The 26184-nt window shown below is 35.5% G+C and overlaps 1 protein-coding gene across 1 annotated transcript; it reads right to left on the reverse strand.

Annotated features, from left to right (window-relative positions):
• Positions 1–265: 265 nt before the first annotated feature.
• On the reverse strand, positions 266–1261 carry LOC110314855 (olfactory receptor 14C36-like; the record flags this gene model as incomplete). The annotated part of the gene is made up of 1 exon (XM_021189065.1): positions 266–1261. A coding segment is annotated over one exon (996 nt), but the record flags the coding sequence as incomplete, so codon positions are not given.
• Between the last annotated feature and the right edge of the window lie 24923 nt (positions 1262–26184).

Below are 26184 nucleotides of genomic sequence, written 5' to 3' on the forward strand. Positions count from 1 at the left end.
TTTGAGGAGTAGATGTTCATTCAGAATTGAGAGCATATGTGTGTGTGTGTGTATATATGTGTGTGTGTATGTGTGTGTGTGTGTGTGTGTGTGTGTGTGTGTGTGTGTATTTCTCCAACTTATCTGTATATTTCATTTGTATATGTATTACTTTTTCATTTTAGTACTTTGATAAGCTTCAGTGTTTGAGCAAGTAGGACTTATTCTATACGTGCTGTATGTGTGTTTGTGTGTCTGGTCTGAGTTTGTGTATAAATATTTCTTTTCATTTTGTCATTTCTCTTCCACTAGAAAACTCTGATAAGTACTCATTCTTTTTATATTCAAATATGAAAGTAATTCTTAATAATACTTTCTTCGTAGCCTCTTTTATCTGTTTGTTTCTAAGACTATAGATGATAGGATTTAAGAATGGTGGAACAATGGTATAGAACACAGAAAGTGTCATCTCCTGAACTACTTCCAGTGTTATTACTGAAGGCCTCAGATACACATAGGCAGTAGAACTAAGAAACACAGACACCACAATAATGTGAGGGACACAGGTGGAAAAGGCTTTCCCTCTCTCTCCTTTGACAGGAACCTTCAATACAGCTGATAATATGTGAACATATGATATGGCAATGAAGGTAAAGCAGCTACCACTGAGACCAATGGCAGATAGAAGAAGCAAGAGTTTGTTGTTAAACGTGTCAGAGCAAGAAAGCCTCAGCAAAGAGGGAATATCACAGAAGAACTGAGGAACTACATTAGAGTAACAAAAGGACAGCTGAAAAGTTTTGAAAGTGTGCACACTTGCAAGGATAAGAGAGGTAAGTAGGGAAGCCAGTGTCATCTGAACACAGAATTGATGGTTCATAATCATAGGGTAGAGGAGAGGCTTACAGATAGCCACATAGCGATCCTGGGCCATGATGGTGAGAAACTGAATTTCAACAGCTGCACAAAAAAGGAATAAAAAGATCTGTGCTGCACACCCAGCCACAGAAATGTTCCTGTGATCAGTGAGAGAGTTGATACAAGCATTTGACACAGTAACACATATGTAGCCTATATCTAAAATGGACAGATTCCTGAGGAAGAAGTACATGGGTGTGTTCAGGGTCTGGTCAACTGTAGTAGCAATGATGATGATAAGGTTCCCTAACAGGCTGCCCAGGTACACCAGCAGGAACAACACACTGAGTAGGATCCTGAGCTCCCAAGTCTCAGCAAAAACTTCCAGGAGGAACTCAGTCAGCATGGTGGAGTTTTCCACAGTACAAGTTTACCTGAAAGAGAAAAGCAGCAACTGAGAACAACTTAAATTGTTTGATAGATCACTAGCATTTCTCTTGAAACTTTATTTTTGTTCTCTAAAACTGGCCTTTATCTTTGAAAAATCAAGTATATTTTTTGTTTTGCACATGATTTTATTATTTTTAATTGTTAATATATTGCTGTTATCAAATTATATGGTATGATAAGCACTTAGAATTAATTTCCATAATAGCTGTCTCCTGAATACTATTATCTTAGTAAATATTAGTTGTTTAATATAAAGTCATGTAATATGACAAGTTCTTCTTCTAAATAATATACCTGCATCAATGAGGAACACCCAGAGAAATTTAACATGTGGAATATATTCTTAAAACTGTTTATGCAAACCAGTCCTTTAAGTTGGTAGTCTTCACTCCCATCTATACCTATTATTCTTAGTTTGGTCTTTTCATTGTGTCTTGGATTTCTTGAACGTTTTGAGTTAGGGCTTTTTGCTTTTCATATTTTCTTTGACTGTGTCAATGTCCCTTTGTCTACATCATGTATTTTGTTGGTGATCCTTGCATCTATGACTCATGTTCTCTTTCCTAGGTTTTCCATCTGCTGGGTTGTCTCCCTTTGTGTTTTCTTTAATATTTCTATTTCTGTTTTTCGACCCTGGATGGTTTTGCTCAATTACTTCACTTTTTTTTACTGTGTTTTCCTGTATTTCTTTAAGAGATATATTTGCTTCCTCTTTAAAAGCTTCTACTTGTTAACCTGTGTGCCCCTGTATTTCTTTAATGGAGTTATTTATGTCCTCCTTAAAGTCCTCTATTGTGGGGCAATGGGCTGCGCACAGACAGCCTGGTCTCCAGTCAAGCATAGGTCTGAAACCCAGATGGGAACCAGGGTGGTAATTTCCACCTAAATGGGATGGAAGGTGTTCTACCAAGTCTCCTGGACCCCTGGCTCCTGTCAATGTTACCACCCCCACAGCCCCACACAGAGGAGAGGTGTGTGGCTATCAGTTATGTAGGAGCAGCACCAAGCTGTCCTACATGCAAATAAAGTTTTCCCCAAACTCTCAGACCAAGCTAATGAGAGGTACCTGCTGTTGAACCCTGAACTACTCCCAAATCTGTATATAAATCCATCCAGGGAATTAAAAGTGAGCAATAACTACTCCTTCATCTGAGTCTTTTGTTTCAAGAGCTGTAACACTTGGGAAGAGATCTTCTCTCCCAAAGAGCCTCCTGAGGTCCTGCTGCACTCCTCACTGGATAGGTGTCTTCTCATAGGCCCAGCCCGACTCAACTCAGTTCAGAGCAGCTAAGAGTTACCAAGTGACCAGGAAACTATGGCAGAGATTTCTTCTCCCTGCCTGCACTCGTTTCCCTTCCCTAGAACCCTCATGCTAGGCATGGACAGAGATCTCTGTGGAAAACTTCTGGTACCCAGGCCCACACTCTATCATATTCATGAGATGGAATTTTAGAGGTGAATCTTGCTTTTCAGATGTGTTGAGGTATCCAGGGCTTGATGGTGGGGTTGCTAGCTGGTACAACCACTCTGGAAATCTGTCTGGTGGTTCCTCAGAAAATTGGACATAGTACTACCTGAGGAGCAAGCAATAACACTCCTGGGTATATACCCAAAGTTGCTCCAATATATAACAAGAACACATGCTTCACTATGTTAATCTCAGCCTTATTTATAATTGTCAGAAGCTAGAATAAACCAAATGTCCCTCAACAGATGAATGGGTACAGAAAATATGATACATTTACACATTGCAGTAGTACTATTCCTCTATTAAAAATAATGACTTCGCAGGGCAGTGGTGACACATGCCTTTAATCTCAGCACTTAGGAGACAGAGGCAGGTGGATTTCTGAGTTTGAGTACAGCCTGGTCTACAGAATGAGTTCCAGGATACCCAAGACTATACAGAGAAACCCTGTCTTAAAAATAAAACAAAACAAAACAAACAACAAAACAAAACAAAAACCAATGACTTCATGAAATTTGCAGGCAAATGGATGAAACTAGAAAATATACTCCTGAGTGAGGTAACCCATTCATAAAAGAACACACATGGCATACCGATAATATAACTTACAGACCATATGAAGCACAAGAAGAAGGAAGACCAGAATGTGGATGCTTCAGTCCTACTTAGCAGAAGGAACAAAATACTCACAAGAGATAGAGGACAGAGGTATTTGGGAGAAGTAGAGGAGGGGGAGAGGAAAAATGAGGGGACAGGTTTGGATGTGGGAGGAGATGGGGAGATGTACAGAGAACCAGGAAATTGAACAAGGACGTGTAGCAATGGGGGATGGATAACTGGGAGTATCCACCAGCAAGTCCAAATTGCCAGGAAAGTGAGAGGCTTCCAGGAACAAATGAGGATGAAACTAGCTGAAATATACGAAGAAGGGGGAGAGGTAACATGTAGAGGGTTTAGCCAGAGGTTAGGCATGGCTCCCATTTGAGGGATGGGGCCACCTACCCTTCTAAAATATTTTACCCAGAATTGCTCCTGTCTTAAATAAATACAGGGACAACAAGTGGAGCAGAGACTGAAGGAAAAGCCATCCAGAGACTACCACCACATGGGGATCTATGCCAAATGTAGCCACCAAAACCAGTCACTCTTATTGATGCCAAGAAGTGCTTGCTGATAGGAGCCTGATATAGCTGCCCCCTGAGAGGCTTTGCCACTGACTGACCAATACAAATATGGATGCCTGCAGCCAAACATCAGATTGAGAAGGGGAAACCCAATGAAAGAGCTAGAGGAAGTACTGAAGGAGCCAAAGGGGTTAGAAACCCTATTGGAAAAACAATAATATCAACCAATCAGACCCCTCAGAGCTCCCAGGGACTAAACCAGTAACCAAAATATATACATGGAGGAACACAAATTCCAGCTTCATATGATGAGGCAGTATTGCCCAGGTGGGTGGGAGAGCACTCTCATAGAAGAAGAGAAGGAGGATAACATCTGAAATATAAATAAATAAATTAAGAAATAAAAATTAAAAAAAATGTTTAACAAGGAAGCTGTGAAACAGACAGAGGCAAGTAACAAAGCAATTTAAAGTAATGAGTTAGATACAGTTAGTCTTTTTCCTTGATAGAGATACATGTATTTAATCATTTATTTTGGAAACTTCAAAATTCTTACATAATAAATTTCACAAAGATTTTAGTGATGTTAGCATGTGAACATTGTCATGTAATATTTATTTGAATAATTCATTTAATCTAAAAAGTGGTAATAAGATGTTTTGTCAAATGCAGGGAGAGCAAATATATACTTCCCAATAGATATATTTGTATGGTATCTATTGAATAGATCATCATATCTGTACTATACTATATATGACAAATGTCCATCAAGATCACAGTCTAAAATGCCCACAAATTTGTTGAGAGTTATAAAGTGAGCAGTATAATTAAAATGTAGAACTAAATTAAAGAATACATCACTTAACACATTTCTAGTTGTAGTACATAAGATAATGTATACATGCTTTATCTGTAGACAAACTTCCTTGGAAGTGTTGAGAAACCTGGTTATATGTTCTGAGTTACCTGTAGCAGCAGTGTATGGTGACAATTTAGAATGAATCAGTGGGAAACAGAGCAGGAAACAGCATCCACAACATTTTGATTATAACTGCAGTATGCTACACAAAAAGAAGGGTGGGCATCACCTTCAAAGAGCATCCTTTCACAAAAGTCCATGATGGCTATGCCAGGATGATTGGAAACACCTGTTTTGGGGAAAAGTATAGGGTGGTATTGTGTTTAAACCCCGCACGATATTGAACTGCAAGATCTAGTGACTTTTAGAAGGTGTTATCTGCATGGGTATTACAAATTTTTAATATCTATGCAAAGATTTTAAAAACTCTATGTATATACTTCCAATGTTAAAATTATTTTGGGAGTTAAACAACAATATAGTAAGCAGAAAGAAGGCACAATGTGGTTTTACATTATGTTTTGAGAAGTTTGTACCATATCTATAAAGGAATTACTCAATGTCAGCTGAGGTAAGTGGCCACTAAGAACCTGAGTAGATTTATGATAGTGTTGTGCTTTGGAGATCCTTTACAGTTGCTCCAAGAGTTTTATGATATTGATATGCTTGGGAGATCCTTTAAAATTGCTCGAAAACAGTACAGAACTTACGTTAAAGAGCCATTACTAGAGTCGAAGATAATTGTCAAATAAAAAGGCACCCAAAGGAACTAATTAAAATTATAGCTATCTCTGCTTACAACATCTGAGCATCTGATTATAAAAGCAAACTGAGAGATTTTTTAAATAAAATCCCAATGAAAATATCTAAAAGATTATAATATTCAGCCTTCAATCACTGAAATTCAATTTAAAAGTCATAAGTGTGAAACAATAGAGTTTAAGAGAAAAATATGAAATAATTTCTTCAGAAGTATTAGAATAAATGCACACAAAGTATTCCCTAGCAATAAAATTCATCAGTTGTTTAGCCTGGTAAACCCCAGTTGTGAAGACCCCTGCATTCCATCTTTCATTCCTCAGCAACAGCATGGATCATCCTGGAAAACGTTACACTGAGTGAAACAGGTCTGCTCCATAATATGTGAAATAAGACAGGTGAAATAAGTTTCAAGTTAAAAGACAAATTAATCCACTCCACATTCCTTTTCCAATTTGAAAATTAATTAGATACCAATGGCAAAATAGAAAAAAATCATAAATGCCTATGAAATTACATTTTGAAAATAAAAAACAACTCAAAAAATACATAAAGTCAAAGTACAGTATGACATTATTGTAGCCAGCATGTTCATTACTGAATGACAGTTATTAATAATAAGCTACTGCCATTAAATAACAATATTAGAGAAGAAACACAAAGCATATATTTTATAAAAATTGTAAAACCAATAAACCAAAGTAAAATAATGAAAAGATGTAAGTTATATGAATAAAATTTTAAAACAATATTAAACTGATGTTACAGCAACTAATGACTACTGAGAGCAGGAGCAGTAGCCAAGATGAACCTTATATCTAGTTATAAAGTTATCATCCCTGAGACTATATAAATACAAACAAACAAACAAAATATTCTTCAGGTTGTGCTTATATATTTGTGCAAATGTGTGTATGTGTGTGTGTGTGTATGTGTGTGTGTGTAATAATAAAGATAGTAGGACATCAATTTGAGAGTAGGGGTATATGCTAGGTGTTGGAGTGAGGGGACATAGAAATGCCTACAGGAACAAAGGCAAAGAAGGGAATGATGTAATAATGTCTTAAGTAAAATTTATTGAAAGAACAATCAAAATTATGGCACAGAAATAAAATGAACTAAGATTATTATATGTATGCCAACAAGTACAATAATCAGATGTGAATTAATTTACAGAATTTTGCAACTTTTACAGACTTACAATTATTAAACAGTAGGAAGACACATTAGGACCAAATAAGGACACTGGCTAAGAATTCATAGCCCTAAAATAGAATTTAAAGATCACTTGGTTTTAAGGATAAATTCAATGACATTGAGGAAAATTTTATTTATATAGTGATTAATGCTCGTAAAGTAATACTAGTAGTGTTATCAAACCTAAATACCAAAGCAAGTAAATGTCACCAAAATAAAATGAATGCAGGAAACAGTGATAAATTTTAAAATATTAAACAAGTATTTGCAGATCTTATATTTAGTGCATTAATTATGTCAAATTTCTTTATCAAGTAAAATGTATCCTTGCATTGGAGAAAATTCCAGGGTAAGCATTCAGTGATCTTGACATATGAATAGATGTAAAGATGCCAATTTCAACGAATGCAGAACATTTTGTAATATGCAACAACATTCATTTATAAAGATTTTAATCTTCTTTAAAAGGGGTTGTTCATAGTTTGAAAGGAAAGTCTTCTCATATGATTTGATACAACTCAAAATTGAAACTCTTATTTTTTTTTTACCATCTTCACTGAACATATTGTTGGATAATTTTTCCAGAGCATGCATAAAAAAAATTAAATTAAATTAAGGTACCTGCAGCAGTCCATTGGGCTACTGTGTGATCTGTTTTTGTTTCTTTGTTAATTTTTTTTTTTTTTTTTTTTTTTTTTTTTTTTTTTTTTTTTTTTTTTTTTTTTTTTTTTTTTTTTTTTTTGGTTTTTCGAGACAGGGTTTCTCTGATAGCCTTGGCTGTCCTGGAACTCACTCTGTAGCCTAGGCTGGCCTCGAACTCAGAAATCTGCCTGCCTCTGCCTCCCAAGTGCTGGGATTAAAGGCGTGCGCCACCACGCCCGGCTTCTTTGTTAATTTTTATTTTTAGATTATATAATAATTATATTTTACCCCAAATCCTCTCTTAAATACCCTCATTCTCTTCTTAATAGCCATAGCTCCCATTTTTAAATATATATATATATATATATATATATATATATATATATATATACTTAGTAAGTTTCAGTCTGAATATTTCTTCTATATAGGTTCTCAGGAATAGCAATTTAGCATTAGACAACAAATTTAATAAGTTGACTAGTTTCTTTAAAAACTAGTAAGCATTAATAAAATTCAAATTTTATAGTTTTTAATTAGCAAAATTAAATATCCATGTATTAATTATAAGCTGGCATTAATTTACTTCCTCTAGAAATATATAAGTAAATTTATTGAAATGTGAATATCTGAATGTTTATTTCTATGATAGATATTGATATATGCATTCTTTTAGGACTGGTGCAATACAGATGCATTTAACATTTTTTATCCAACCTATTAAAAACTTGAGAAAAATACCAACATATGTGTCTACATCATGTGTAGTCACAAATGATAGAAGAAACACTGATTGTAAAAGACAAATATTTACTTTTAATAAAATATGTCAAATGCTCTATAAGCCTAGAGAAAAGGGTGAATTATCTTGCAGTAATACAATATATTAATAATTCATGTAATCAAAAATAGACACAATTAAAACAAGAAATCATTCTGTCTATAACTGTAACTCTTAAACTTACGGTGAAATCTGATGATGGGTTTGAGATATTCTTAAAGGTAATCATTTCATCTTTGTGAATGATAAAGTTAATGTTTATAAATGTTTTATCAATTTACTTTAAATTTTATTGCTTTTATTCTAAAATATTAAAAAATTCATGTTTTTCTGCTGAAAGCCATGTAGAGTTTAAATGGAATTTTAAAGGTGAGTTTAAAAAAAATGAACATTCTCTTTATCAGTATTTAAAGAGTGGTTTTGTATACTTGATACACTAAACATCATCTATCTCTTTAAAAAAGAAACTGTATATGATTATCATATATTGAATATATATTTATAATAAAATAAAATATCAAAATACAATAAGGAAAGTCTTCATGATTCAACCCCCCAGCCAAAATATCTTTACAGCGATTGGGGAATGGACTAGACAGCTAGCTCAGTAATTAGGGACATCTGGGTTCAGATTCCAGCATGCATGTAGTTAACTAAGAGCACTGTATAAAGTGGTATGCACACATTGATGTCAGGAAAACATCCATACATATGTGTTTGGAATGTGTATGTGTGTGGTGTGTCTGTGTATGTGTGTCTGTGTGTGTGTGTGTGTGTGTGTGTGTGTGTGTATGTGTCTGAAATATCTATTAATGAAAAAAAGATTATTTTACTGAAAGACAGTAAGGGAGAGTTTGCAGATAGAAAGGGAATCTGGAAATAACATAAAATTATTATAATTTCAAAATCTTAAACAAATAATCAAATCTTCTAAAATGCTATTAAAGTAGGTCTATATAATTTTTAAACAAGGCAATATGTGTCTACTTTATGTGTGCAATGTATAGATATATTAATATACAATATGATATATTTAAAATATAAATAACTAATTTGTTTTCATAATGTTGTACACACTTTGTAGCTACAGAATAAATGTAAGGAATTTTTTAAATATGAAGTGTTAGTCAAGTGGTACAGAAATACAATGACCAGCTTTTCTAGTTCATATATGATGTGTAGTATACCATACTTCACAATATTGCTATTACGCTTAAAATGAAAATTCAATAAAATAGCAAGATTTTTTTCTGTGATTGCTTTTCTCTTAATAGACTTTTTCTTCACACATTCTCTTTAGGAAATTACTGGTTATATCTCAGGTAAAAATATGACATATCTTTTTCCTAAACATTCCATACTTCTGGATGGAATTCCTTTTAATTTTTCTTCTTAAAGCTTTCAAACTGAAGTAAGAGGTTGCTGGAGAATTCCCCAGTAAATAAGAGGGGAAGGTCAAGGTAACAACCAGGGTCTCAGTACACTTACCCAGGCACTGATTTTCACTCAAAAATGAGACTGAAGTTATGTGCTGCTCACTTTAAAACATTCAAAATCTTACAGATAGTTCAGTCAAATATTCCTGTCTATAACGGATTGTACAAGTCTTCATTTTAGCAAAGTACTGGTCTTGCATTTTAAAAAATCACCAGTCTTGTTCTCTTTTATCTAAAATCTAGGCATCCTCCTGAGTACGAAGACTCTGAGAATACAGCCCTTAATTGTGACAAAATGCCCAGATGGAATTTAGATAGGTGATGGTTTCCATAGAACTGGTAAAAATAGACCCAATCAAGATTGAACATTAGACATAGTCTGAAGGACCAGACTGTGTATCCCCTGAGTCATATGAAAGTGTGGAGATGATAATGGAGATAATAAAACACTGTACCAAATATACGGATAATCTCCATCATCTGAAGTAATATGTCTGGCACCTGTCTATATATATATAGTTATATATATAGTTATATATATAGTTATATATATATAGTTATATATATATAGTTATAATATCTTGTAGGTATAATTAAATCATAACCTCTGCTGGCTTCATCACTTCTCTGTTAGTTTCTGTCTGAAAGATCTGTCAATTGGTAAAAGTGGGATACTAAAATCTCCATCTATTAATATGTGGGATTAATCGTTTGTGATTTACGCTTTAGTAATGTTTCTTTTATGAATGTGGTGTCACTTGCACTTTGGGCATAGATGTTAAGAACTGAGATGTTGTCTTGGAAGATTTTTCCTTTAATGTGTATAAATTGTCCTTTCCCATATCTTTTGATTACTTTTGATTTAAAATATCTTTTATTAGATATTAAAACGACTGCTCAAGCTTGCTTCTTGTGTCCCTTTGCTTAGAAAACTTTTTCTAGCAGTTTATGCTGGCATAGTATTTATCTTTGTGGCTGAGGTATTCTCTTGTATACAGCAAAATGAAAGATTCTCTTTAGAAGTCCATTCTGTAAACCTGTGTCTTTTTACTGAGTAATTGAGTCCATCAATGTTGAGAGACATGAAATGGTTGATAGTTCCTGTTATTTTGATGTTAGTGCTGTGTGTCTGTGTCTGTGTATTTGTGTGTGTGTGAGTGTGTGTGTGTGAGTGTGTGTGTGTGTGTGTTTTGCTTCTATTAGTTTTAATGGTGTGAATTTATTTATTCATTTATTTTGTTTTCTTGAGTGTATTCAGCCTCATTGGGCTGCAGTTTTCTTTCTAGTATCCTCAGTAGTGCTGGGTTCCTTGAAATATATTGTTTAAATTTGGATTTCTCATGGAATATCTTGGTTTCTCAGTCTATGATTATTGGATGTTTTTCTGGGTATAGTAATCTGGGCTGACATCTGTGGGCTCTTATGATCTCTAGGACATCTTCCCAGGCACTTCTATATTTCAGAGACTCCATTGATAAGTCCAGAGTAAATACTATAGGTCTGCCTTCATATGTTACTTGGATTTTTTTCGTTTACAGTTTTTAAGTTTCTTAAGTTTTCTGTACATTTAATGTTTTGATTATTATGTGGTGGTAAGATTTTTTTCCTGTCTAATATCTTTGGTGTTCTGTAAGCATCTTTTACATTTACAGACTTGTCTTATTCTACATTAGGCAAATTTTCTTCTATGGTTTTGTTGAAGATGTTTTCTGAGTTTTTCAGCTGGGTATTTCCTTCTTCTATTCCTATTTTTCTTAGGTTTGGTTTAGTCATAGTATCCCAAGTTTCTCATCACTTTGTATCATGAATTTTTAAATCTTGCATTTTCTATTGTGTCTGTAATTTCTGTTCTCTTTTCTAGATTTCCAACTCTAGAATTGCCTCAGTTTGTGTTTTCTTACTTGCTTTTAATTCAGGTCTTGGATAGTTTTATTTGTATCCTTCGCCCATTTGATTATATTTTTCCTGTATTTCTTTATATGCATTTGCTTGTTCCTTTAATGCCTCTACTTGTTTGAATATATTTTTCTGTATTTCTTCATTAAATTTAACCATTTCCTCTTTAAAGTTATCCATCATCTTTACAAAATTTGATTTGATATCATCTTTTCATGCTTCAGTTTCCTTAGGATAGCCAGAGTTTTCTGTAGTAGGATAGTTAGGCTCCAGTGGTGCCATATTGCCCTGAGGCTTGATTGTTTTTACATTGTCCTATAGATATCTGAGTTTCCCTGGTGATGGCTGCATGATCCTAATGGCACAAGGGATCTGTGGGTCAGGCAGTGGAGGTAAGGATACCTGACTGTGCTGCCTTTATGTCAGGTGGACCCCTCTGGAAAGGGATTGGTGAGGCAATGCTTCAAGATGGTAGTTCTTGAGGGCACCCACAGACTACCAGACTGAAGCAGAATGTTCTTGGTTCCTGCAAGGTTCCTCGGGACTGAAGGTCGAGCCAAGAGCTAGACAATGGAGGTCAGAGAATCGCAAGCAACTCATGTCTGTGCCCCTGGCAGACTCTACTGGGAAGGGATTGGTGGGGCTGGGTTTCAAGGTGGTTGGTTATTTCTTGGGTCTACAGTCTTCACAAGGGAACCAGAATACTCTTGGAATCCCTCAAGTGTCCTCAGCACTGAAGGACAAGCCCAGATCTACACATAAAAAGTCAGAGGAACACGCAACTCAAAACATGCCAATTTCTAATGATTCTTACATACCACCCAAATAAACTCCAAGTACTAGTCACATGGAGACATCAGGTTCTACAGTATGGCATGATGATTTATACTTATCTTCTTCTCTCAGTGGTCTCATCACTGTTATATACACAGAAAGTGATGTAGAAGGAACCTTTACCAGGTGACCTGAATAGTCACTCCATTCAAGTGTATATCAGCTTGGTGTGACAGAGAAATAAACATATGGAGTTTTGATATCTGTTTCATCATCTTCCTACAATGCTGTTAATTCTCATGTAATTCCTGATGAACATAGATATTACAGGTTTCTCTAAATAGCTGCTGTATTACTATTGATCAAGATGAAGTTTTCTTCTATAGCAATGTCTCACTCTCATGTCAGGAAAATCCATGAATATTTCACAAAGTAATTTTTTAAGGATTATTATTATTAGTTACTATTATTATCACTATTTCCAGGCAGTCCGTTTGTTTATTTCAAACTGCCCTTCAACTCCCACAACTCTACTGCTCAGCTCCTTGAGCCACTATGCAGTGATCAATATTTTTTCAAAATTCAGAATTGGACATACTTTGCTGATTTTTCTCTTACAATCAAAATTCATAGAAAATTCAATGAATTGGAGACAAAAATGTTCTATGGGCACTTGCTACACTTCTTAATTCTAAAAATGTGCAATCAACCATAATTACCAGTTGGTGGTAATATCCTACAATAGAAATTGGCCAAATTTTCTGGTTTTCTTTGCAAATTGTCTGACCAAAAAATTGCTCATTTTCTGTATATCAAGGAAATCATTTCTGCTTATAATAGGACAGGATTTGCAAAAATAATGACACATGCTCCACTATGTTCATAGCAGCCTTATTTATAATAGCCAGAAGCTGGAAAGAACCCAGATGTCACTCAATAGAGGAATGGATACAGAACATGTGGTACATTTACAGAATGGAGTACTACACAGCTATTAAAAACAATGAATTTATGAAATTCTTGGGCAAATGGATGTATCTGGAGGATATTATCCTTAGTGAGGTAACCCAATCCCAAAAGAAGTCACTAGATATGAACTCACTGATAAGTGGATATTAGCCCAGAAACTTAGAATACCCAAGATACATCTTGCAAAACACAAGAAAACCAAGAAGGATGACCATCGTGTGGATACTTCATTCCTCCTTAGAATAAGGAACAAAATACCCATAAAGGATATAGGTACAGAGACAAAATTTAGAGCTAAGATGAAAGGATGGACTATCCAGAGACTACNCCATCTGGGAATCCATCCCATCATCAGCCACCAAACCCAGATACTAATGCACATGCCAGCAAGATTCTGCTGAAAGGACCCTGATATAGCGGCCTCTTGTGAGGCCATGCCAGTGCCTGGCAAACACAGAAGTGGATGCTCACAGTCAGCTATTGGATGGAACACAGGGCCCCCAATGGAGGAGATAGAGAAAGTACACAAGGAGTTGTAGGGGGCTGCCACCCTGTAGGTGCAACAACAATATGAACTAACCAGTACCCCCTGAGCTCGAGTCTCTAGCTGCATATGTAGCAGAATATGGCCTAATCGGCCATCATTGGGTAGAGAGGCCCCTTGGTCTTGTAAACTTTATATGACCCAGCACAGGGGAAGGCCAGGGCCAAGTAGTGGGAGTGGGTGGATAGGGGAGCAGTGGTGGGGGGTGTTATAGGGAACTTTTGGGATAGCATTTGAAATGTAAATAAAGAAAATAATAAATAAAAAAATTAATAATGAATTAAAAAAAGAAAAATGTCATGAACAGATGTTCACTAAAAAATTGTAGTTGATACTTATGCATGTTTAAATTGCATGTTTAAATTCCCAATTCCCTTTCATCTTCTGTGTCTGAACTGTTCATCCTTGTAAATGTAATGTAGAACAATTTGCTCTTGTTTCTCATTGTCAAACACTCCTTTTGAGATTTCATATGTCAAACTTTAGAAATTACGATGCAATTTTATTCAAACATCTACATTAAAGAATGGCAGATATGCATTTCTTGGGAGGGAGTTCAATTTCTGCTTATATTTTATTAAATTTCTTGATATAGTAACATGCAAGACTCCTACAAGAACATTGAGTGGCTTATATTAATGCTGATTCCACCATAGAAGGTGAATATTGTTGGCCCCATTAGAGAAGAATGGTTATTCTGGAAGTAACAATTTAGTCAAAGAATTTCATCCCATCACAGAAATAAGCCCATTAAGAGGAAGTTAGGATAACTGTAGCTGATTTCACATCTTTTCCTTTGCTTCAGGGCTGACTTCTTGAATAATTAAGAGTCATTCCCTCTACTTATGTCAGTGGTAGTTTGGGAAGACTGTATTCCTTAACATGTCTCTACTACCAGAATCTCTTAAAAATGGTTATAATGTCTTGAATGCCTAAGTCACTAACTCAAAGAATCTTCTGTTTTTGAATGACATAACATTTGTCTATAGGTATTGGTGAGATTGATAATCCATCAAATGAAATTTGAGAGAAGCCTGACAAACTCAGTTAAAGATAGACTGTGAGAACTGACTCCAAAAACATATATTTTGGCTTCCATGTGTGCACCATGATAAATATATACTTTGTATGTGATAAATAATGACCATTCTAAAAGCATATGATTTGGGGGCTGGAGGTATAGCTAAATGATGTGAGTATATTTGGTAATTTGGAACATTTGATTTGTCCAGTATTTTAGCACATCACTAGATTTAGATAACTATGTCATATCTGGATCTGGACCATAATTTTTAGGATTAAGAACAAGTAGCCCTAGGTTCAACACGATGGAGATATGAACTCTCAATTTATATTTCATTCTTTTGTTAAATGTTCATTTTATATTTGTGAATTCATCTTAAAATATAAACATATACATAAAACAAAAACTAAAGTGATATTTTTTATTTATTTGAAAGTCGTTTGTAAATAATAAAGTTGGTAATATTGAAAAAAAAAGCTTTACTCAAATTACCTTTAATGTCCTCTCCAAAATATTTGTTCTCATTAAATTATAATGTTACTGTCCTGTGCACTCTCATTTATCTGACGAATGTACAAGAAATATATTTGATACTCTTAATTATTACACATCTAATTTTTGTGATATAGCTATCATGTGATATAAGTACTTATTTACTATACTGTACAGAAAAGGAAGCTGTGCCTCAGAGAAGTCAAATAACTTCCAGTGGTTACCTGCCAGGAGAGGGTTGAGTTCAAAGTCATTCCTTTGTATTCCTTTTTACCTCCTGTAATATCCTACACGACTTTGGTATGGTATTATAAATAAATGGTTGTAAGTTCACATTTTCACACAGAAAACATAACATGTTTTATTTAGTAAATATACATTGACTTATTATTCTTATATAGTATAATAACAGCCAGAACAAACCCCCAAACATACAAACAAAGTAACTAGAGTTGGTCTTTAAGAAAGATAATTTCCAGCCTTCAAGAAACCATTTTAAATCTTAAATTCTCCAATTCTTGTAAAGCTTTATTTTATATCTCCCAATGTGGGAACTAATGGGGTGTAGGGGAAGGAGGTGGAGAGGGAGGATAGCCTGCATCTGGCCAGAGTTCCTCCTATGCTCTGGGCAGGCAGATGCAGAAGGGCTGTGAGAAGCTTTTCACTTGGCCCTGGGTGGGCATCTAAGCCACTGACCCCACTTGCCGGGTGATGGATAAGGGGCAGCCCCAGATCTAGGGCCCTAGGGTGACACCCTGTAGCCCCAGGGTTATGGGAGAAAAGGCACAGGGAGGGAGGTTTCCACACAAGCATGCGAGAGTAAGCACTGCTGGCCTTGACCGGAGCACAGGAAGGCCTTCCATAGAGAGATTACAAAGGGCTCATTAGGAGAAAGCCTTTCCCACCATCAAAGTGCAGTGGGCCTTGATGAACAGAGACAGTCTATGGTTTTAGAAATTTATTGTAGAAAGGCAGGGAGAAAGGAGAGAAGGTAGAAAGAGAGAGAGACCGGCCATGGCCAAGAGGAGAGAAAGGATAAGGAGAGAGAAAGGAAAAGCTCCAATAAGAGGGAGAGAAAGAGAGTGAGAGGAGAGAGGAGAGAAAGGGGAGTAAGAGAGCAAGGAGGGGGCAAGCAGCCCCTTTTATGGTGGTTGGCTGATATCTTTACTGTTTCTAGGTAACTGGGAGGAGTCTAGCCTGAAGGTCAGAAACTTGGGACATTGTCTACATGACTACTAGCCAAACTTCTCCTGTAGGAACAGTGGGGCCAGAAACTTCAACTTGAGCCAGGGTTCCAGGAGACATGGTCGACTGCCTGACGTCCCATGTAGATGGGAATTACCACCCATCATGTTCTCCCAGGGTTCAAGATCTCGCCTCAACTGGACACCAAGCTGTCTGTACGTAGCCCAATGCCCCACATCCCAAGAGGCAAATTTCTAGAGTGTCTGTCCTGAGAGTCTCTAAGCAGCAGTTTTCAAGTTAGCTTGTGATTGGGTCAACTTTGCCAATCTTCTATTATGGGAGAGACTTCAGCATCTCTGGGGACTCAGGGCAAGACCAGACATGGTATAGAACTTTTCACATCTGCATATTTTTAGCTTCAGCATTTGTTAATGGTTAAGTGGTCTGATTGAGATCAGAAGTGACTTCTTGCAAACCATGTGAAAAAAAGTATCTGTACATATGGATCTTTCTGAATAGCAAGTGGTCTTTTTAAAATAATAAATTCATCATGAAAAAAAAGAAAAAAGAACAAACCCAAAAACAAACAAACAAACAAACAAACAAGAACTATATTAAAACAATAGAAGAACTTCTTTCTTTCTTTCTTTCTTTATTTATCTATTTATTTATTTTCTTTATTTACATTTCAAATGCTATCCCGGAAGTTCCCTATACCCCTCCGTCCCTGCTCCCCTATCCACCCACTCCCATTACTTGGCCCAGGCCTTCCCTTGTGCTGGGTCACATAAAGTTTGCAAGACCAAGGGGCCTCTATTTCCAGTGATGGCTGATTAGGCCATCATAGAAGAACTTCTGAAGCACATTTAATAGTGTCATTGAATTTTTGTCCTGTAGCTGATGTGGTAGAGATTGTTCATTTATGCATATGTAATTTTCTATATGAAATATGAACTGAATAAATAGTCATGTATGTAATTCTTTAGTCCCCTGATATGTGTATTTATATTGTAATAAATGCCTTCACACCATTTCCCTCTGAGTCATTCATATAAAAAGCACTCATTTGTTAATCTATATAATTTGTAATACACAATATTTTAATAATTAGTTGAAAATAGTCAACTATTTACAAACATAGCTAAATGGCTGAATAAGCATTAGACTGTTAATCTAAACAAAAGGGTTGAGTTCTCTTTTTACCAAGCCATAAGGTGATAATCATGTCCATTTACGAATTCAAAGGTGTAGATAAATTACTCTACTAAGGCTTTACTTGCCCCATTTCTGATTGAACCACAAGTAGGATATTTAGGTGTTAACTAAATTTTCATAGGTTTGATTACTGCTAATCTAGTAAAGGTCTTAGCTTAATAGTTGATTTAAATTCAATAGATGTAAAGTATTTTCTTATAGTCCTTATCAGGAGACATGAACATTCTGCTTCAGTTTCTGAGGCTGGGATTAAAAGCCTATACCACTCAGCCTTCAGTTACCTAGATCACTTTGTGAATAAAAATTACATAACCGTTGTGGAAGTAATCTTATGTTCTGGGCACATGTAATGGCCATTCCTAGTTGTCAACTTGATTATATCTGAAATGAACTCCAATCCAGAATTGGATAGCTCACCTGTGATCCAGATCTTGAGTGATGTGAAAAACAGACTGAGGACAAGAAAAGAGAACAGATTCTATGAACAGAATTGGATAGCTCACCTGTGATCCAGATCTTGAGTGATGTGAAAAACAGACTGAGGACAAGAAAAGAGAACAGATTCTATGGAGTGTTACACCCAGGAGTCAATGAGATCCCTCTGAATATTTAACATGAGACCAAAGGCTAAAGAAGTCATGCAGATACGGTGTATAACACTGACTCAAGATGAGGGGACTGAATGTGAAAGGGGCTTAAGGAAAATTTCTTGGATAAAATAGGATGTAAATATTTGGAGAGAGTGTCTGTGGAGTTCTCTACCTAAACTTCAGGACAAGATTCAGCAGTCAGTGTCAAGTAATTTGTTTTTATAGCTTAAGGTTGAGTTTAGCAGTGATCTTTGAATAAATTTAACATAAATAAAACAAATAAACCAGTTAGTTCCTTCTGTTTCAGGAAACTATACCCTAAGAGTTGATTGCACACCACTGATGCACAGCTTAGTGTACAACCTAACAAAAGAGGTCAAGAGATGGAAAGATATTTTCAGAATCTCTGCAAATGGTGTTTTGTTTGCAATTATTATTATAAATATTAATACTGTTGACAGCTAATTTTATTTTCTCATGACAAATATTTCCCAAACTTTGATAGCTGACCAACTATTTGTCCATATACTATTTGCCATCCTCACCCGCCTCTGTGAGTCAACCTATAGGCTCCATTTTGTCTGCCATCTGAACTTTGAAAATTAAGAGATAGTCTTTACAAACAGTCACTGGAGGCACATAGTAGCAGGATTTACTGTTTAATTCCTTTAGTTCTATAACTGCTTTATGCCCCCTCTTGTATGGGAAAATAGGTAACTCATGATGTAAGAATGACTGAATGACTTAACTGAAAATGCATTCATTTTTAGACAAAAACTAGGTGGTTCCTTCTTAATTGTTGTCTAGTACTCCAATCTTTGACACTATCATGAGCTTCTGATTTTCCTTCTAGCTCTCTTAGAAGCAACAGATATTGAAGCTGTTTGGAGGCACTGCCTACACATATATGTGAAAGGCTTTAAGAGAGGGTTTTGATTGGTAGTCCGTATCTACCTATACATAAGATCCAGATCGTCCTGTGCCAGCCTCCAGATTTCCATAGTTGCAGAAATATATCATCATTCTAGCTACAAGACAGACTTTTTAGACTGACATAAAATTTCTACAAAAATCAAACAAGCCACAAAACCTGACCATTGGACATGTTTTCCAATTAAAATGGATTTCTAAGAAAATCATAATTACTTCACATAGGATTTACAAATAAATCTTTGTATTCAAAACATGGAATTAAGTCAGGAAACATGATTCCTTCTACAGGTATAAGAAATATATTATTTAGAATTAGCATCTAGTTATTTACAATCTGTAGTATTTCAATGCAGTTTTTCAGTTACTATGTAACATGTAAAACTCAAATGGCTCAAACCCAGTGATTCAGACAAATCTCACAGCTCAATAATTTAAGGCAAATTATGAGGAAACTTGACTGTTTTTTCCATCTCCTGAATTAGTGACCTTCTGTTACAGCTGTAAAAACTCTGCTGGGTCAGGCATAATATATGTAATTCATAAAATTTTCTTTTCGTTGTTTGTTTCTTCCATTATTTCTTCCTTTCTTTCCTCATTTCTTTTCTTTGTTTGGAGAGAGTTTTGCAATTAGTTAAGTATGCTTATTTGATAGACTGATAATTTTAATAATATAGTATTATATTTTTAAGTTTATGTTTCTTATGAAAATGGAAAGTGAGTTTATAAATGTGAATAAAATTTTGTTTCTTTATTCCTATTTCATAGGTGAAGATATGGATATATCTTCTAATTTTTTTCTAATATGAGATAAGTCTAACTTTTATGCATATAATTATTAACAAATACATTTATTACAGTATACACTACATGAACTGCTACAGTTTGTATACAAACTATTAAATATTGTAAGTGTTCAATAAATTTTTAAATAAGCTTATTATGAAAAATTACACTTAACAGTTATTAGGTATTAAACACTCCCAATATTCTTCCACTGAACCTAAATAACTATGGAACTTTAATGATGCTCAACTTATTAAATACAACTTCATGTATTCTAATTGTAAAATTCAATAATTTTGGTTTTGTTTTACTTCTTTTTGTTTTCACCCATAAAACAAGACAGTGATTTTAAACCCTGGATTTTAGCACAATTACAAAAAGCAATCAATTTTAAAAAAAATCTAGTCATTATATTCTCTTATTTATGTTATATAATTACTTCACTATGGAACATGTAAGACTTCTGCAGGACTACAGATAAGAAGCAGGAATAAAGGAATATTTTCTTTAGTAGAAGAAGTATATGATTTTGAGAATAGTTTCATTTGATCTAGGAAAACTGGCCTATGATTATTTTTCCATGGAAAATGATTTGCCAATTTGTTGAATTATTTTCTATATTCCCCACATCTTCACACTTGCAATTACACATATACAAACATTTTCTTCTCAGAACTTTTCATTGTAACTCTCTAATTCCTATACTTTACATTGATTTCAAAACTAAGAGTATAACAGGGAAGCACCATACACCAGCCACATCATTCACAAGCAATTTCAATATAGAGATCTCATCCCTTATTTTGCTGAAATGTTGCTTAACTCCACTTTCTTATTAATAGACATTTAAGTTTATGCATTGGACTTGTGAGATTTCTCTTGATTATAATTTTATAGCTATAAAGCTCAGATGAAGGCTTTAAAGGGAAATCTTTTTATGACTATTGGAAAGAAAAGAGTCCTTCACCCAAGTTCATTGGAATGCCCAGGTACAACAACAACCCAGCCATTTTACCAAGTTTGGTCAATGGGTGAATATATTGAATATAAATGGGTGTATTTATTTCAGTATTTTAGAAAGGATTAACTTTCAAAATGCTCAAACATCTGACAAAGAAATATTTGTCTTTACAATAAAATATTGTGTTTAAAATAAAATATAATGCTGTGTTTTGAAATTAAATCTGAAGGCTTCAAAATTTATTTTTGAGCAAGCTATATACAAGCAGCAGCATCCAAGTATCAAAGAACAAATGTGACATTTAATATTAACTGAGTGTGATGTAGAGTGTTCAATTGATTGGGGACTGCAATATGATCTCCTTGGGGACTGTCTAAATGCCAGAATAAAAAGTTTGTTCAGAAGAGGAAAGAAAATCAACTGTCGACCAATGAAGAAAGAAATAGAATGATAGTATGATAATTTCTCTCTCTCTCTCTCTCTCTCTCTCTCTCTCTCTCTCTCTCATACACACACACACACACACACACACACACACACACACTGGATGGAAGAAGCATAATTCAACAAGTTCTAAGAACTTTATTTATTTTTTTCTCTAATAACTTATACATCCCAGCAAAATCTTTCAAGGAGCATAAAATTTACTGTAAGACCCCAACTCAATGAGTTTCTTAGACCCCTAGAAACAAAGCCCAGCATGGAGTTCTTTGTTCTTTCACCTTCTGCCTGAGAAACAGATGACCACTGGAACTGGCTCATCACAATCTTGACCCGCCATGGCGCCTGACTCATTGTGTAAGGGATCAAGAATGTTTGCCAAAGATAGCATGTAATCCTGCCTGAAGAGATGAGTTATAATCCATCATCCCCATTCTTATGGTGTTTACCGAGCTTCCCCTTTCTTTGTTGTCTTATCCTCCTCTTTCTTTGTGTTTTTATTTCCCTTTAAAAGCTCTCAACTGCAACTGCTGAGGGTCTATCTCCTCTACCCCTGTGCGGGTTACGAGCTTGGCCTCAGCATGCTGATTCCCAAATAAACCTCTTACTATATTGCATCAAGAATGGTTTCTCTTGAGTTATTGGGGCATCGGCTTATCCCAGGATTTGAGCTAGGGTCTCCCCAGAATGGGAGTCTTTCATTACAATGAAGCTACATTCTGTTTTACTTTTAGTGAATGATTATATTTTTAAAAGTATGGTCCTCAATACCTTTGTATTAAAAAAAACAATTTATGTATTACAGGTAAAGAAAGAGCAAATTATTCCTTAGCACCTACATATATTTGAAATTAAGCAATTTGTTATAAATTAACAAATGTTTAAGAAAGCAAGGTAATTTTTTCTGCAGGTTCTCTTAACTGATAAGAGACAAATTGTGGTTACAAAGAAAGAATAAGTTATCTTAGTTATTATCTTACAAAGTAATCATATAAAATTTTAAAAGAATCACAAATGTAAACTTATATTTAAAAAGCAGTAATCACTAATTTTAATCTTCAGGGTACATAAATACTCATTAACAGTTTTTATTAAATCTTATCAGAAAGCCTAAGACAAAAAGGGAAATAAGAAACTAACACCTTGATCACTAGCCTAACTTCAGCAAATGTCATGTAGGCTACTGCTATTGAGCTGCCATTGTTCTTATTCCCAAAGTTTTAAAAATCCCCACCTCAACTATTAAGAGTGTACCTTCCTGAAATTCAGTTTGTTTTGTAAGATGTTCTACATCATAACTATTGACAAAAACATTGTAACAATCATCTCAAAATTCTTTCTATGGGTGGTGGTCATTGATAATAATCTACATATTTAATTTCTTTGCACTGGTAGTGAATGAATCATTGATGTGTTGTGGATAACCCTGGAGCTAATTATATGTGAGGGTAATTCCATTCTGCTTTGAGGGGCTGTGAACAAGGAATGACTTAGCACTCAGGTGATTTCCTGTAAACCTGTTTCCACCTTAATTTGTAAAATAAAGAAGAGCTTATGACTGGGCAGATAAAGGGAAGGTAGAAAGGAAGGAGAGGAGAGTGAAAAATAAGAAAATGGAAGAGGAGCCTGGTGTGGTGGCACACAGTTTTAATCCCAACACTCGGGAGGCAGAGGCAGGCGGATTTCTGAGTTTGAGGCCAGCCTGGTCTACAAAGTGAGTTCCAGGACAGCCAGGGCTACACAGAGAAACCCTGTCTAAAAAAAATGGAAGAGGGAGAGGACTCCAAGTAGAAGAAGAGGAAGAAAGGTGTAGCAGAAGAATATGGCCTAGAGAAATCGCAAGTTCTAAGGGGACTCATTGATGTGGAAGATGATAGCATAGTGGTAGTTCTGCCCAAGCTAGGTGCACAGTATGTCTTCATATTAACTGAGTTGTATATGCTGAGGCATATCTGGGTTAGAGATTTACTTCAACAAAATGGTGCCCAACATATCTATTTGAATTCAACTAACCAGAGATAAAGTTTCAGAACTAGATAGGTAATATTATTCACTGACTCCAAGTAGACAGCTATGATAATTGCTTGCAATGAACAGGTATTAAAGTCTGTGGCTCCGCATACATAGCATAATAGATAGATAGCATTATAGGTATGAATTATATGGAAATCCATCATCATAATCCACTATGAAAACAAATTCAAAGACAAAAATCCCACATGATTGTCTCTTTAGATGCTGAGAAAGCATTTGACAAAATCTAAAAACCATTAATGATAAATGTCTTAGAAAAGTCAAAAATTCAAGGCCCATACTTAAACATAATAAGAGCAACATACAGCAGACCAGAACCCAACATCAAACTAAATGGAGAGAAACTAGAAGCAATTCCACAAAAATCAGGAACTATACATGGATGCCCACTTTCTCCCTACCTATCCAATATAGTACTTGAAGTTCTAGCCAGAACAATTTGACAAAAAAAAAAAAAGGAGATCAAGGGGATACAAATTGGAAAGGAAGCAGTCAAAATATCAGTATTTAAAGATGATATGATAGTATATAGAAGTGACTATAAAAATTCCACCAGAGAACTCCTAAATCTGATAAACAGCTTCAGTGCAGAAGCTGGATATAAAATTAACTCAAATAAATCAATGGCCTTTCTCTACATAAAGGATGAACAGGCTGAGAAAGAAATTAGGGAAACAACCTTCACAATAGTCACAAAGAGTATGAAATTCCTTGTTGTGACCCTAACTAAGAAAGGGAAAGATCTGTATGAGAAGAACATCAAGTCTCTGAAGAAAGAAATCAAAGAAGATCTCAGAAGATGGAAAGATCTCCCATGCTCATGAATTAGCTGGATTAATATAGTCAAAATGGCTATCCTGCTGAAAGCAATATACAGATTCAATGCAATCCCCATCAAAATTCTAACCTAATTCTTCACAGAGTTTGAAAGGGCAATTTGCAAATTCATAAGGAATAACAAAAAAAACCTAAGATAGCAAAAATTATTCTCAACAATAAAAAAAACCTCTGGTGGAATCACCATGCTTGACCTCAAGCTGTACTACAGAGCAATTGTGATAAAAACTGCATGGAACTGGTTCACCAACAGACTGATAGATCAATGGAAGCGATTTGAAGATCCAGAAATGAACCCATGCACCTATGGTCACTCAATCTTTGACAAAGGAGCTAAAAACCATCCAGTGGAAAAAGACATCATTTTCAACAAGTGGTGCTGGCTCAACTGGTGGTTATCATGTTGAAGAATGAGAATTGATCCATTCTTATCTTGTACAAAGCTCAAGTCTAAGTGGATCAAAGAACTCTACATAAAAACAGAGACACTAAAACTTAGAGAGGAGAAAGTGGGGAAAAGCCTCGAATATATGGACACAGGGGAAAATTCCTGAACATAACCGAATGGCTTGTGCTGGAAGATTAAGAATCGATAAATGGGACCTCATAAAATTGCAAAGCTTCTTCAAGTCTTCTACCAACATCATGAGATATGATATTAAATCTCTGTCTTCCTTTTCCGGTGTGTTGGGACTCACTGTGGTGGGCGTACTGGGTTCTGATGATGCCCAGTGTTCTTGGTTTTTGTTAGTAAGATTCTTACCTTTGCCTTTCGCCATCTGGAAATCTCTGATGTTAATGTTCAAGCTGTCTCTGACTGGAGTTCGACTTTCTTTGTAGCATCAGTGATGGCCTAGAACTTCCAAGCCTCTAGGATTTTAAATGTGAGCCACCATGCTTAGTTATAGTTTCTCTCTTTCTGTGTATTTATTTTGGTTTTATGTGTATGGGCATTTTGCCTTTACATATGTCTATGTATTACATGTGTGTAGTATCTTCAGAGTCCAGAAGAGGGTGCTAGAACCCCTATGGGAATGGAGTTACAAATGGTTGTTAGCCACCATGAAGGTGCTAGGGATTGAACCCAGATACTCTGCAAGAACAATCAGTGCTCTTGAACTCTGAGCCATCTCTCCAGGCCCTTCCATTTCATTTTTTTACATGTAAGTTCTTAGGCTAAATGGTATTGTTTAATGTTAGTAGGTACAGGTCCACACTTAGTTTTTCTTCTCTACCCCCCTCCACATCTATCAGTAATCTGATCAGCATTTTAATACAAATTTATCTTATCTCCAATTAAAAAAAAAAAAGACTCTGTCAGCACTCCTGGGAATCCAACTCCCACCTGAGTTCCAGTGGTCAGAGCACTCTCTACAAGCAAGCTCTCCTCTTGAAGGGCAGGTATCCAGCAGTCTGGAGCTCTGATCCACCTTCTGAGTCCTGGGTTCAGAGCCCTCTCTGAAGGCCAACTCTCTTCTGGCAAGGAAGGTGCCCAGGGGTCAGGATCAGATTAACATTCTTAACAGTCCCATTTTCCCTAAGGAAATAGAAGCAGTCATTAATAGTCTCCCAACCAAAAAAAAGTCCAGGACCAGATGGGTTTAGTGCAGAGTTCTAACATACCTTCAAAGAAGACCTAATTCCAACTCTCCTCAAACTATTGCACAAAATAGGAACAGAAAGTACTCTACCCAATTCATTCTATGAAGCTACAATTACTCTGATTCCTAAACCACACAAAGATCCAACAAAGAAAGAGAACTTCAGACCAATTTCCCTTATGAATATCAACACAAAAATACTCTATAAAATACTGGCAAACCGAATCCAAGAACACATCAAAAAGATCGTCCATCATGACCAAGTGGGCTTTAGGGATGCAGGGGCTCTGTGTTCCATCCTATAGATGACTGTGAGCATCCAGTACTATATTTGCCAGGCACGGGCAAAGCCTCA

Source organism: Mus pahari, unplaced genomic scaffold (assembly GCF_900095145.1).
Source record: "Mus pahari unplaced genomic scaffold, PAHARI_EIJ_v1.1 scaffold_9139_1, whole genome shotgun sequence".
Classification (NCBI taxonomy): domain Eukaryota; kingdom Metazoa; phylum Chordata; class Mammalia; order Rodentia; family Muridae; genus Mus; species Mus pahari.